The sequence below is a fragment of the Tupaia chinensis genome, unplaced genomic scaffold, assembly GCF_000334495.1.
Source record: "Tupaia chinensis unplaced genomic scaffold, TupChi_1.0 Scaffold000303_1, whole genome shotgun sequence".
Taxonomy (NCBI): Eukaryota; Metazoa; Chordata; class Mammalia; order Scandentia; family Tupaiidae; genus Tupaia; species Tupaia belangeri.
In genome coordinates, this window is record NW_006159793.1 from 1,667,487 (window position 1) to 1,681,261 (window position 13,775).

The window sequence follows — 13,775 nt, forward strand, 5'->3', positions numbered from 1 at the left end:
GATGGGTATGTCCCCTCTGGATGAGTGGGCGTCACTTCAAGGAGTATACTGTGGCTCCACCAGGCCACTCTGTTGTGACCCTCTCACAGCCCCCCACAATCAGCATTTGTGCTCCCCTCATGCAAATGTCAGGCCAATAGCCTGGTCCCCCAAGGGAGTGAATGGTAGGGCCCTGCCTCAGACCCCTGGCTTCTTGACTTCGGGTCCTGTTTCACCTGTACTGTCTACACAACTGGACCCCGCCCCTCACTGCTCCCCCTACTCCCCTAGGGAGCAACGTGTGGCAGGCCAGGCTCACCCCAACCCGGGCCTGGACTCTGGGTTTCTCCTGTCCTCCAGCTGGACTGCCTCCCTCTCTATCCCAAGGGTGGGAAGGATGCTGCACTACACAGAGACAGTTAGGCCTTTGTGTTTTCTTCATCCACGCCCAGGCCACCTTGAGACATCACTCGGGGTCTGCCCTGTGCTGCAGGAAGCAGTGGCACTTGTTCAACTGGGCCCACTGCAAAACCCTGCCATGACCAGCAGACCTACACCATGCTACGAGCTGCCCTATCCTGACAGCCTCTACCATCTGGCCGTGCTGGAGAAGAGTCAGGTTAGAACCATGTCCCAAGACCCAGCCCAAGAGGGATCCCTCCCGACTCCAAACCCGGCAGCTCATCAGCCTTTGCCAGAGTCACAGTCACAAAGCCAGGCAGATGGGGCAGCCTCTCCCTCTGCCCCTCCTCCTCTACCAGCCTGGGCCACAGCAGCCCAGTGCTTGAACCTCTGCCCTCACATCCCCCAGACCAGGGTCAGGGAGAAAGCTTTCTCCAGGGGGTCTAGCACCCCAGCTCAGACTACACATCCAGGCCAGAGAGGGCCTCAGCTTCTCCAAACATTGCACACCCCTCCATTATCCTTTCGCTCTGGGGAAGGGGGTGCTCAGGGGTAACCCAAAATTCAGGCAATACAAAATGCAATGCTAGAGTCATGGCAGGATCTGAGGTGAACACGTTAACTTTAAAAATTGGGTTGGCTTTAGGCCCATGGTTTCCAAATGGTTTGGTTTTTGTTTTTGTTTTTTTTTTCCCAAATGGTTTTTAAGAGAAATCTTACCCGAAAGTCTGATATAAAAACAGGGAAAATACAATTCTGACTAGCATCCCATGAACACGCATCGCACACCAGCAACGTGCTAAGCTTTCAATGCACTTCATCTTTGTTAATCCTCACTAATAGCTCTGGAAGTGGGAACCCCTTTTAACCTCACTGCACGAAAGAGGAAACAGGCTCAGGGAGCTGAAGTACCAGCCAAGTCTAGCCACCAGTGAGCCCGCCAGGCTCTCCTGACCACGTGACGGCTGTTATGTGGTGCTGTTCTGGTCACGGTGGGCATGAGAAGCCGTGGACTCTGCCTCCCGTGTCCAATCCACTCCAGCTGGGGCTGGAGGAGCCTCCTCGGAACCTTTACATTCAAACTCTTCAAGAACCAAAGCGTTCCGTTTGAGAAGCATTCACTTTGATAACCAGTTACATATTTCTCAAGCACCCAAGATGAGAAAGGTGAGGGACTAGATAGGGTTTGTGGTTTCTTCATCTGGTTTTAAAGCTGACACCTTGGAAAGGATCCGGAAGCCCACATGCTACCCCTTATATTGACGGGGAAATTCAAGCTGAGAGAAGGCCGTGGGCAGACAGGAGGCCCGATCCTCGTCTTGAGCACCCAGCCCAGACCCTCTCTCATGCAACCCATGACAGACCAAAGCCAGCGGCCTGAGACCGTGAGTGCCACCATGAACAAAGCCATGAAGCCACCAGCACACCTGGTGGCTGTGTTCATTCAGCATTCCACACCTTCCAATGCCCTGGGCACAGCCTGGCCCTGGAGCTCCGGCCAGCCAGGGATTGGAACCCAGAAGAAGGCAGGGTCTCAAGAGATGAGAACCCACAAGGTGATCGAGGGGCAAGGGAGGGGGAGCTGCAGAGAGCAGGGACCAGGCCCCAGAGAGCAGAGGGAGAAGAGAGAAGAGACGGGCGGGAGGGGCTGGCAGGGTGTGCAGGGGAGTAGCTCGGGCAGCAGGGGCTGCGTGGGGCAGGTCTGGTGGGGTGGGGAGAGAAGGGATTCTTAGCATTGAACCAGCGGGCCTCTGCAGGGAGGGGTATCTCTGGACTCCAACGCCTAGAGGAGTGGCTGTCCACCCTCCGAGGGCTCTCTGGGCTGGACTAGGGGGTGCAGCAGGTCGGGTGCCCAAGGCAGCCCACCTGTCCACGGGAAGGAGGTCAGCCCTCGTGACCATTTCCGGCCCCTCCTTGCACCTTCACGCTCACTAGTCCTCCAGCTCTGGAGAACCACAGCATCCCCTCGGACCTGCCCCTTCCCTTGCGCTGCCCCAGCCCCAGGTCACCTGCCTCTCCCACCCTTCTTTGTCCTTCCCCCCACCGCCCCCCCCCCCAATCACAGGAGGGGGGGGCCCTGAAGCCCAGGTCTGTGGGTTTAGGGATGGTCTGGCCACTGATGTGACCCGAGCCTGCCCAGAACACCATCAGCAAGGCCCGGGTCTCGCCCCAGGCCTGAAAGCCGGTCTCTGTTGGCAGAAAAGCTGCCAGAACAGGTCCTGCCAGGCTCCCGGGGCACTTACCTTCACACCATCGTTCTTCTTGTTTCCTCCACTCTTCCCCCCTGTGGAGGAGAGAAAGTAGAGGGTTAGCAACACCAGGCAGGGCACAAGGGCCCACAGGGTGAGGAAGAGCAGCATCCTCGGGCAGCCAGAGGGCAGATGCACGGGAACCAGAGCAGCCCGGAGTCCTGGGCACGCTTCCTCTTCTTCCTCTTCCTCCTCAGAAGCCCGGGCACTGCCGAGGGCCCCCAGACAGGCCAGGGCTCCCTGGTTCTCGACAATCTCAAGCGTAACCCTCTGGCTTCATGGGTCGAGGGCGGTGTCCAACATGTCCCCAGACCGTGGGATTGCTGTCTCAGCCTGGGGATTCCCTCTGGATCCTGGTCACCACTGTGCTGGTGGTGGCCAACCCAGAGGCCCGGCCGCCTGGCCCGGGGCTGGACGCTGCCTCCCCCCAGTCCTCTCTAATTTTAGCCCCACGCTGCTGCAGAGGTCATGTGTCAGCCCTGCCTACTCACTCTGGACAGCTGCAGGCTGCGTCTCGCCAGTGACAAGAAGCAGATGCCCCCAGCGGGGCCCACTCCGGCCAGAGCTCCCATCCTTCGCCTTGCTCTGCGGGCGGCAGAGGCCACCCCAGCCTCAGACTCTGGAGCCCCACGCTGGGGCAGCCTGTGTCCTTGGGGGCCCAGCAAAGCAGAGCACCAGCTTTCAGGGAGGCCCTTTCCTCCCTCCTGGCCTCCTGGCCAGAGTCCTGGGAGTGGGCACCAGCCAGGAAACGGCATGAATGCCCAGTCCTGCCCATGCTGGCATCCGGCTGCTTCAGGCCTTAGGAAGTGCCTTAAGTGAGACAAGCTGTCTGTGAGGTACTCAGCACAGCACTTGAGCAGTAGGCGGGGGATGTTTGGGAAGTGGCAGCCATGATGCGTCCTTCTCTTGGTGGCCTGGAGCAGTTGGGCTGGGGTAGAGGCACAGAACACTGATGTCACAGGGGCTCTGAGGGGTGGGGCTCACGGCTGCTCTAGCTTCCCAGTCACCCCACATTTCTACTCTGACCCCTTCCAGGCCATCAGCTACAGCTTCTCAATCACAAACCAAGGGGCAGGAGGGACCTCTCGATCCCACAGTTGACAGCAATGGCTGCCCACTCTCTATGGGCATTGAGGGTGGGCAGAGGGAGTGCTTGTCCCTCAAACCTCAACAAGAGCCCCTCTCAGTTCCAGCCACTGTTACAGGATTGTGGTTCAGCAAGGCCGCAGATCCTGATCTTTAAGAGCCAACAGAAATCTCGGTTGTTCTATGAAAGCCCCTGATTTCAGGACCAGCAGTTAGTGTAATGGCTATGTTGCTGGACTCCCATGTAGTCGACCACGGTTCGCATCCTGGAGCCGGTGACTTAAAACTCACACCGGGTGCGTGTGCATGCGTACCCAAGATCCCGAGAGGAGAATGGAGGAGAAGGGATTGCGGCGTGGCCATTTCCCCTGGGGGGGTGATTTCTCGCTTTCTGTCTCTCTGTCTCTCTCTGTCTGTCTGGCGAGCGCACGTACCCTATGGCAAAAAAACTCTCAAAAAAAAAAAAAATCCCCTGATTTCCAAGTGCTAGAAAGCCATTCCAAAGATTGTCTGAAGCGTCTCTGGTTCCACGGAGCACGCTTGGAGGTTAGCTCCAATCCACAGGTCACCGTCTGCGAGCTCTGGACTGGCGCACTGTAGGGCACCTCCGTCGTTAAAAAAAGACTCTGACCGAGTGGCTCATCTTTCAGTCTAAGGAACTGTGGGAGCCTTGTTGAGGCACAGGACAGGAAGGCAGTTCATCGTGATGGGAAAAGCCCAGGCCCAGTGTCCCAGCATGTCCCCACCTCTGTGACTCTTCTCGGCTGGTTACACAGGCAGGACCTGCCAGGCCAGTGCTGCACCCTGCTCAGAACTGACCCTTGCTGTGCTGCCGGCTAACTATGTCGGCAGCGGCCTCAGCCAGAGGGCCCCTGGGGTGAGCTCTGCTATATCTGCTCTGCTGCCCTGTCAGCGTCCTGGGCTCCCCAGAGAGAAGCCTCTGGCAGTTGCTGGCCCGGCATGCTCCAGTGTGCCAAGAGGAGCTGCTTGCTAAGCTCTGACAATAATCCCGTCCTCTTCTCTCTTTGGGACCACATGCCACAGAAAACTGGGCATGCCCTGCCTTTCCAGCCCAACTTTGGCCAAGGGCCTGGGAGGCTCCTGCCCTGGGGTGCCTGGTGACTGGCCTTTTTTTTTTTTTTTTTTAAAGAAGAATTACTTACTTATTTTTATTTAATGATTATTATTGAGTTATCAGGAAAGTCATGATATATTTTTTCTATGGTTTTCTATGCAAAATGTGTCATGACTTTTCCAACAACAATTATTATTTTAAATTTGACCAGAGAGAGAAAGAGGGAAAGTGAGAAGCAAGCTTCCAGGTCCAGGACTCAAATCACACTTGACCATATGGGAATCCAGTTCCTTAACCACCACGCCACCTGCTGGCCCCATGACTGGTCTTTAAAGGAACTTGCTCTGGGGTAACCACACCTGCACTGAATGCAGGCTCCTCTCACTAGCTGTCACCTGGGGCCAGTCGGAGCTCTCTTCCCTGAGTGTCCTCATCCAGTCTGGAGAACAAGGGTGGCAGCAGCCTTGTCGTGAAGGCCACCTGAGCAGAAACGCAGGGCCTGCTCAGTACAGGCCTCCAACAATGGTGGGTAATATGGCACCTCCCTCGGCTTGGCTCCACCCCCCCCCAGGACCAAACCCCCAACATTCCAGAAGCTTTCTCTGGCTGACCCAGCCTGAGAACCCCACCAGTGCTGTGAGGGGAGGGGATCAGACCAAACCTCTTACCAGTCCTGCTTGCTGACCTTTGACCCCTACCCACTTCTGGTATAGGTGTATGGCAGGAAAGCAGCCTCTCTGCAGCCCCACTCTGCCAGGCACCCTGGCCTGGGGGCACCCACACAGCTGACAGGACAATGTCCCCAGCAGACCAGCACAGACATGTCACGGACTCTGAGGTCCCACCACCTACCAGAGAAGTTCCTGGTGGCCAGCATAGTGGTGAGAATGGCTCCCTGCAACAGACAAGAGGAGGGACAGAGGGAGGAGCCACAGGTGAGGGGGCAGAGAAAGGGGAGGGGCGGGGGAAGGAGAGCCAGAACTTCATTGGAGCTAAGGAGGTAAGGCGGATGCCTCTGCCCCTGCCCTTCCGTTTGCCCTCCACCCCCACCCACAGCCCGAGCCCTTCCACCACCTCTCTGGAGAAGCCGGAGTAAGCTGGGCATTACCCGGCATAGCTCCCGGGACAGAGCCACCTTAGGAGCAGATACTGCTAGGTCTGCTAGGCTGATGGACTCGTGGACACCCACCACGGGGCTCCTAAGGGATACAGATGACTCCTGCCCAGGTAAAGAGGCGGACTGCGGGAAGACACCCTTTGTCTGGCTGAGAGCATCTCACTCCAGACTAGTCTGATCTGCCCCAGCTCCTGGGCTCAGAGCCCTGCAGGATCCCCAATATGGAGAAGCCTCCTCTGAAAGTGAGGGGTCAGGGGCTAATATCACTTCCGGCTCTGACACCGTCCAGTTCTGACCCAGCGTGGACACAGTCTGAATCCGCCAGTCTGGGGTGTTGAGAACCTGATCCTGACATCTCGAGACTTCCTCTGTGACACGGCTCCCACTGCAGGGTGCGGGTGGGACTCAGTTCTCCTGGCATCATGCCAGCCACCACCCTGAGCCCTCATACCCTTCCTGAGCCTCCAGCCAGGCCCAGAAGCAGTGGGTGAGGAGGTGCCTGATGAGCTGGGGCCCTCTGATGGGCAGAGGCTCTGCTGTCCCAACCAGTTGGGGGCCCCTTGGGGCCTGGCAAGAGCTGGATCAGGAGCTGCCATGGCCCCGACACATAGGACTTGCTGGGAGGCCAAAGCTCAGGGCCCACTGTGGCATCTTCAAGGTCACCACTATTCTCTAGGTGTCTTGGTCATTCCTTCCCAGGACTGCAGCTGGGTCTCCTGCACAGTCCCCTACCCAGAAACTCTCCTCAGCCCCCCTGCACCACTTGCAACCCCTACAGGGCTGTGCTTGCACTTGCGGACTTGCCCACCCATTGGTCACTCTTCTCATTCTGACTCTCTGCTTTGCTAATCCCTGCTTATCTTTCAGTGTCTCAGCTCAAATGCCACCAGCTCCAGGAAGGCTTCCTGGGGTTCTTCCCCAACCATTCCAGACCTGGGCATGCATTGCCCTGCTGTGCTCCCACCGCCTTGGGGCCTGCCCAAGCACAGCACTCACCACTGCCCCGTACTGTCCTGTGCACTGGTCTGGTCTGGCCTCCGCACGAGACCAAGAGCCCAGCCATGGAGGGGCGGTGTCTAACTCCACACACTCCCGCAAAGCCCAGTCCGCTGTCCAGCGTGCAGCGGGCATTCAAGAGGTGCTTGGGTCGATGAAGGAGAGAAGTGGTGAGTGAGTATCTCAGCCTCTGTGGAGACCCAGGCTGAGCTGCTCCCACGCCTGGGGTGCAGAGAGGGGGGACCCATTACCTTCAGTTTTCTCCTGGCGTTGAACTTCTTCAGGCAGTCCACGGTCTCCTGTCTGTGCATGCAGGAGGCCACAGTGGATCGGTGCTGGAGGAGTGGGGGAGAGGTGTGAGCGGGAGGCAGGGAAGACAGGCCTCCCCAAGGGGCCCTTGGCAGAGTGTCTTAATGGAGGTGCAGTTGGCATCTTGGGGAAACGATTATTTGTTCTAGGGGATACTGCAGGGTACGTAACCTCGGGGCATCAGACGTGCAATGTCAATAGTACCCCTAGTCATGACACCAACCCAGAGCACCCCTCGTGTCCACATGACCCCTGAGAACCATGGCAGGTCACAGTCTCTTTGAGCAGAGGGTCCAAGGGCAAGGCCAGGGTTTTGTGGGGGCCTGGATTCATAGGTCCAAGGGGACTCCTAGGAGGGGCCTGCTGAGGAAGCTCACCGAGATCCAGGGGTGTTTAAGGGCCTCGGCCGCTGTGATGCGTTTGGACGGGTTGATGGTCAGCATCTTATTGATCAAATCCTTGGCTTCTGGGGTGACAGTGTCCCATTCTGGTGATGGAAACTGGAAGGGGCAGAGGGGCCAGGTTTGCCCAGCCTGCCCCAGGCCACCCCTGCGATCTCCCAGCCCCTGACTGGCAGGGGAGCAGGCAGGGGTCCCAATGCCCATCCACTTGGGCACCCACAGCCAGGAGGAGTTGGGGATTCTCAATGTAGGGACCCTTTTGGACCAGAGAGGGGGTGGGGCTGCTGACTCCAAGATGAATCAGAATTACGGCCAGAGGGAAAGGAGATCTTCTTCAGTCATACTAAGTCTGGTCTTATCTGGAGAGTGGCAGGTCAGTGGTTATAGCTCAGACTTCAGAATTAGAAGGCCTGGGTTCAAGTCCTGATCTGTCTCATGAGCTATGTGACTGGGTAAGTCATGTGACCTCTCAAGCCATCACTAAAGAGGTCATGAAAATTCAAGACACTGTGAAACACACAGCCCATAGCTGAATAGACATCAGCTGGCAGAAAAGCAGTAGAGCTCGGTCGTCAGAAAGAAACCTGGATGTTAGAGCCAGACTACCCAGGTTCAAGTCCCAGCTCCAACACTTCTGAGCTATGTGATCTGGGCACTTACCTAACCTCTCTGTGTCTCAGTTTCCTTATCTGGAAGGTGGGAATAATCGCAGTACTATGTCGCACTGGTGTGTGGATTAAAGGTAGTAACGTGTGTAAAACACTCAGAAGAGTGCTGTCGAAGTGTTACTATTATTATTGGCACATGCCAGAGACAGAGAAAGAGGAAACCTGTCTCGGGGTCCTGCCCCTCTCCTGCTCTCCACTCGAGCATGCGATGCTGCCTCTGCCCACAGGGTTAACTCCATCACTTTGAGTCCGCCGTCTATAGTGTCTAAAGTGTCGGCATGGTCATTGCCTGACCTTGGACTGTCTCCAAGCTCCCCTGGAGTTCATCCTCCACCCCTGAGCTACAGAGTGCCAGGGGACCTGCCTGGTCAGGGAGGCTGTGGGCATCATCAGATCTCTGCCAACGGGGTGTTGGCTTGCACTGGAAGGGGGTCCGAGGGGGGGGGAGCTGCAGAGAAGAGTGACACTCACATCATAGGCGCCGGCTTTGATCTGCTGGTACAGGCGGTGCTGGTCCTCGTCCCAGAACGGGGGGTATCCAACCAGCAGAATATACAGGATCACCCCTGGAGAGAGGACCAGGAGAACCTCAGCCCGCTGCAGGGTGGGGAGGTGAGTGACAGGAAAAGACAAAGGAGCCCCCAGGTGGGGGTGACGGGGGGTGGATGGGGGACAAACGGGCTTTGGACAGACTCACCACAGGCCCACAGGTCCACAGGCTTTCCATATGGATCCTTCCGCAGCACTTCTGGGGAGAGGTATCCAGGCGTCCCTGCAAACCCTGCTCCCCAGACACACAAACAGGTAGACACATACACAGAGGGTGGCGGGTAAGTAACCTGGAGCAAGCTCCTGCCGGAAGAGAGGACGAGGGTTGTCCTGGAGTTGGGAAAACAGCTCCTGCCTCGGAAAGCTTGGGTTGCATCATGCGACCTCAGCAGTCCCAGGCAGTCAGCCTGACCTGGTAAGGCAGCAAAGCCTCCAGACCAGGGGACAAGTACATAGCCCACCCTCCCTGCTCCCCGCTCCCCGCTCCCCGCTCCCCACTCCCCACTCATGAGCCTGTGTCAGACAGCAGTAGTCAATTACAGAGCGCCTTCCTCTGGGTCCTGACTCCAGGCCTTCAACTTCCCAACACAGTCCTCCTTAGCAGCCAGTTAGCTACTGGAGGCCCTCAGGGCCAAGTGTACTTCCCACTTCAGCTCTAGGCTGAGAGCTAGCCCTTGCCTCCCTGCGCTGCAGAAAGAATCCATTGAAATAATGAACATCCAAGTCTTCTAACAAATTATCCTAAGAACAGGAATGAGTTGCTGAGTACCTGTGCTAACCATTGGTCCAAAGACTTGACGTGTCCAATCCCCTGTAATCCTCGCAGCCCTTGAGAAACCGATTACCCCCACTTTACAGATGAGAAAACAGAGGCTCAGGGAGGTGAAATAACTCATCCAAAGCCATACTCCTTGGAAGTAGCAGAGTCAGGATTTGAACTTAGAGCTCTTGTTCCTAACCATTGATCAGTACTGCCCCTTAAAATGTACTTAGAGCTGGAAGGGACCCGATTATAGCAAAATCCCAAAGCATGCTGGGTCCTCTGAGCTTAGGTCCCGGCTCTACTCCTTTCAGTTTCCCTCGCCATTTTCTAAATTTCTTTCTCTCTCTTTCCTCATCTGTAATATCAGAATACTAATCTCTAGCACCCAAGCTGTTAGGGGAACTCCTTAGAGGCCTCCAGCCTCCAGCAAAGGTGTGTTCTTCTCATATAAGAAGCCATGTGACTGGCTGTGCATGGCCCTCAGGGAGGTAGGATGGACACTGCCCATTGGTTCAGAGGCCAGCTGGGTGGAGCCTGTGCTGCCCGAGGCCAGGATGGCCCAACAACCATCGCCAGGCCAGTCCTGTTGCTGCGTTAACCTGAAGGCTGACCCCCAGCCTGCCAGCCTGCCCCCACTCACCAAACCATGCCTGCTGCTCCCCCTCCACCTCTATGGCCAGGCCAAAGTCCGCCAGCTTCACTGCAGCGCCCTTGAGCTTGGAGGCCAGCAGCAGATTCTCCGGCTTCCCAGGACCAGAGGAGGAGGAAGAGGAAAGGGCCAAGAGATGGTCAGCAGATTCAGAACCTCCTCTGGGGGTCTGGGCTCCCAGAGAGACACCTGGACAAACCAGGGCCCACCTTCAGCCCCAGCCCCAGATCTGAGCTTGAGCCCCAAGATCTAAGCTTGAGTCCCCAGAAAGGGGACTATCCTATGGCAATACCTCCGTCTCCTACAACAGGAAGACCTGTCTTGCCGCAGCTCCCTCCCCTCAGGGTCCAGGGCTAGGGCTGAGGTGAGGGTGAGGATGGATGGCAAGAAGCAGCAGCATTTATTGAGACCCCACGATGTATTTTGTCTAATGGATCACCTCAGCCCTTTGGGGTAGGTATTCCTCATACCCCATTTCCACTGCGGCCTTCCTGTGCACCTGCTGCTCAGGGAGGTGAAATAACTCATCCAAAGCCATACTCCTTGGAAGTAGCAGAGTCAGGATTTGAACTTAGAGCTCTTGTTCCTAACCATTGATCAGTACTGCCCCTTAAAATGTACTTAGAGCTGGAAGGGACCCGATTATAGCAAAATCCCAAAGCATGCTGGGTCCTCTGAGCTTAGGTCCCGGCTCTACTCCTTTCAGTTTCCCTCGCCATTTTCTAAATTTCTTTCTCTCTCTTTCCTCATCTGTAATATCAGAATACTAATCTCTAGCACCCAAGCTGTTAGGGGAACTCCTTAGAGGCCTCCAGCCTCCAGCAAAGGTGTGTTCTTCTCATATAAGAAGCCATGTGACTGGCTGTGCATGGCCCTCAGGGAGGTAGGATGGACACTGCCCATTGGTTCAGAGGCCAGCTGGGTGGAGCCTGTGCTGCCCGAGGCCAGGATGGCCCAACAACCATCGCCAGGCCAGTCCTGTTGCTGCGTTAACCTGAAGGCTGACCCCCAGCCTGCCAGCCTGCCCCCACTCACCAAACCATGCCTGCTGCTCCCCCTCCACCTCTATGGCCAGGCCAAAGTCCGCCAGCTTCACTGCAGCGCCCTTGAGCTTGGAGGCCAGCAGCAGATTCTCCGGCTTCCCAGGACCAGAGGAGGAGGAAGAGGAAAGGGCCAAGAGATGGTCAGCAGATTCAGAACCTCCTCTGGGGGTCTGGGCTCCCAGAGAGACACCTGGACAAACCAGGGCCCACCTTCAGCCCCAGCCCCAGATCTGAGCTTGAGCCCCAAGATCTAAGCTTGAGTCCCCAGAAAGGGGACTATCCTATGGCAATACCTCCGTCTCCTACAACAGGAAGACCTGTCTTGCCGCAGCTCCCTCCCCTCAGGGTCCAGGGCTAGGGCTGAGGTGAGGGTGAGGATGGATGGCAAGAAGCAGCAGCATTTATTGAGACCCCACGATGTATTTTGTCTAATGGATCACCTCAGCCCTTTGGGGTAGGTATTCCTCATACCCCATTTCCACTGCGGCCTTCCTGTGCACCTGCTCCCCCCTGAGGGCCTTTGCACTTGCTGGTGCCATGCCTGGTTTGCTCTCCTCTCAGGCTGCACAGGGCTGGCCCCTTCTCTTTGCCCAGCTCTCACCTCTGTGTCAAACATATCCCAGTAGGCGCTTCATGACTCCTCCAACTAAAGAAGGTGCCCTTGGGTATCTGCCATAGCTCCTGATATTAACTTCCACCCATCTCGTAATACCCCCCACCCCCGCTATGTGCTGTCACTGCTGTGGGATGTAAGCGCCTTATCTGTCCTGTTTACCACTGTATTACCGAGGATAATGGGGGTCAGGGATCATAGCAGGCTCAGAGAGGCTAAGTGACTTGACCAAGACCACATAGCTGGAAACCAATAAAGCCAGACTGAGGCAAAGTCTGACTCCCCCTTAACAACTCTAGGCTGAAAGATGGTGGACTTGTGCATGGGGCCAGCTGACTCGGGAAGGCCCACACCTGGCCCCTGGGCACTGGCTCCGCTTCCTGTTGGTGCCTCCACCTGGGACTCAGGACAAGGGGAGCTAAGTGCCTGGACTCCCCGAGTTGATGGTCCTCGCTTTCAGCCCCAGCGCTGCGCCTTCTATGCTGTGGAACCCGGGGCAATCATTTCACCCCTCAGAGCTGTCCTTTGCTCTCCAAGCAAGGGGGATGATGCCTGTCCTGCAGTACGGGGGAATGAGCTCATCCTGCAAAGCCTTCTGGTCTGCACGGAGTGCTTCAGAGACCTTAGGACTCATATTTTCTGCTTGGGGAGGAGCTCAGAGTTTCTAGAGACAGTTGGTTTCCAATCCACCTCTGACCTCCTTCCCAGTGAGACTTGCGAGGGGCCCCACCTCTGACCCATCACTGTCCACAGCAAGGCTGGACCCAAACAAATATAGCTCCCTCTGTTTGGCTTGTTGAGGCCTCCTCTGTCCTCTGGGGACTGTGCTTCCAACATGTCCTGGGTCTCGCAGCTGTCCTGCCCTGATTTGATGAATGTGCCACTAATTAGCGTCCCTCCAGTGGCCTAAATTCGGGCTGCCTCTCCTGCTTCTCCCGTGTAGAGGCCGTAGCTATAATGGGAACAGGCCCTCAGGGAGAGCTGTCCGCAGTCTGGCCGGAGACCTGCACTCAATCCAGGGTCGCTAGACCAAGCCACGGGGGGCTTGCCTGGGGCCCAGGGGAGAAGCCATGGACTGCCATGACGGCGCTGGGCAGGGTTCCGTTCAGTCTGTGCCCATGCTCAGGGAGGGTCTCTGGGATGATAAGGGCCAGGAAACCACACCCTGGGTGATTGATCACAGAGCTCCTTCCCGGGTGGGGATGCGGAGTGCCACCTGAAACTACCCAAGTCCCTCAAGCGCTGGCCTGCACCAGCGGCCTGATTTCGGTACAGTTCCGAAGGGCAGAAATGGGGTTCAGGATGACACCCCCATAGCAGGAAAGACTGAAGCAAGGGGCTACCCCATGGGTAGTGATTCATTGTCCCTGAAGCCCAAAAGCACAGGTTCCGAGGATACCCAGCAGGGTCGCCTTAGAAACTGTTGTGTAAGTGGGAGCTGGGGTGAGCGGCTTTTTGGCACCAGATCCCAGAGGCCACGGGGCCTCGGATTAGAAGGCTGGGGCGCTCCTGTCCTAGCTCAGGCATAATTAAATGGCATGTCCCTGGCACATCCCTGGACTCTCAGTTTCCTGCTCTGCAAAATGGGGATAATTTTTCTGAGCCCGACAGGTCTGTGCAGTCTGCGATGGTGGGTCAGGCCGCGCCACGGGGCCAAGCCCAGAGTCTACACCTGCTTAGCGCTGGCACTTTCCCTTCCGGCGGAAGAGGGAGGACGCCAAGGGCCCCAAGCCCCGTTTTTCCTCTCCTCCAGCCTCCCAGACCCAGGAATAAGATTAACCCAGAGCCTGTATACCAGGCACCAGATAAAGGCACCGCTAGAGGTAGCCACACCCTCCACGACCTCTAGCAGAGGTTGCTATGGCAACTCCCATTG

At 56.8% G+C, this 13,775-nt stretch overlaps 1 protein-coding gene across 1 annotated transcript in view; it reads right to left on the reverse strand.

Moving 5' to 3' along the window:
- The window catches only part of CAMK2A (calcium/calmodulin dependent protein kinase II alpha), a 70,937-nt gene that overhangs the window by 20,768 nt on the left and 36,394 nt on the right, over nt 1-13,775 (reverse strand). Inside the window, exons 7-13 of the mRNA XM_006150892.3 lie at nt 11,279-11,381; nt 8,980-9,063; nt 8,754-8,848; nt 7,591-7,713; nt 7,156-7,239; nt 5,644-5,686; nt 2,625-2,665 (exon numbers count right to left, since the gene is read on the reverse strand). Coding sequence (XP_006150954.1) covers nt 2,625-2,665; nt 5,644-5,686; nt 7,156-7,239; nt 7,591-7,713; nt 8,754-8,848; nt 8,980-9,063; nt 11,279-11,381 — 573 coding nt within the window. The remainder of the gene's footprint in view (nt 1-2,624; nt 2,666-5,643; nt 5,687-7,155; nt 7,240-7,590; nt 7,714-8,753; nt 8,849-8,979; nt 9,064-11,278; nt 11,382-13,775) is intronic.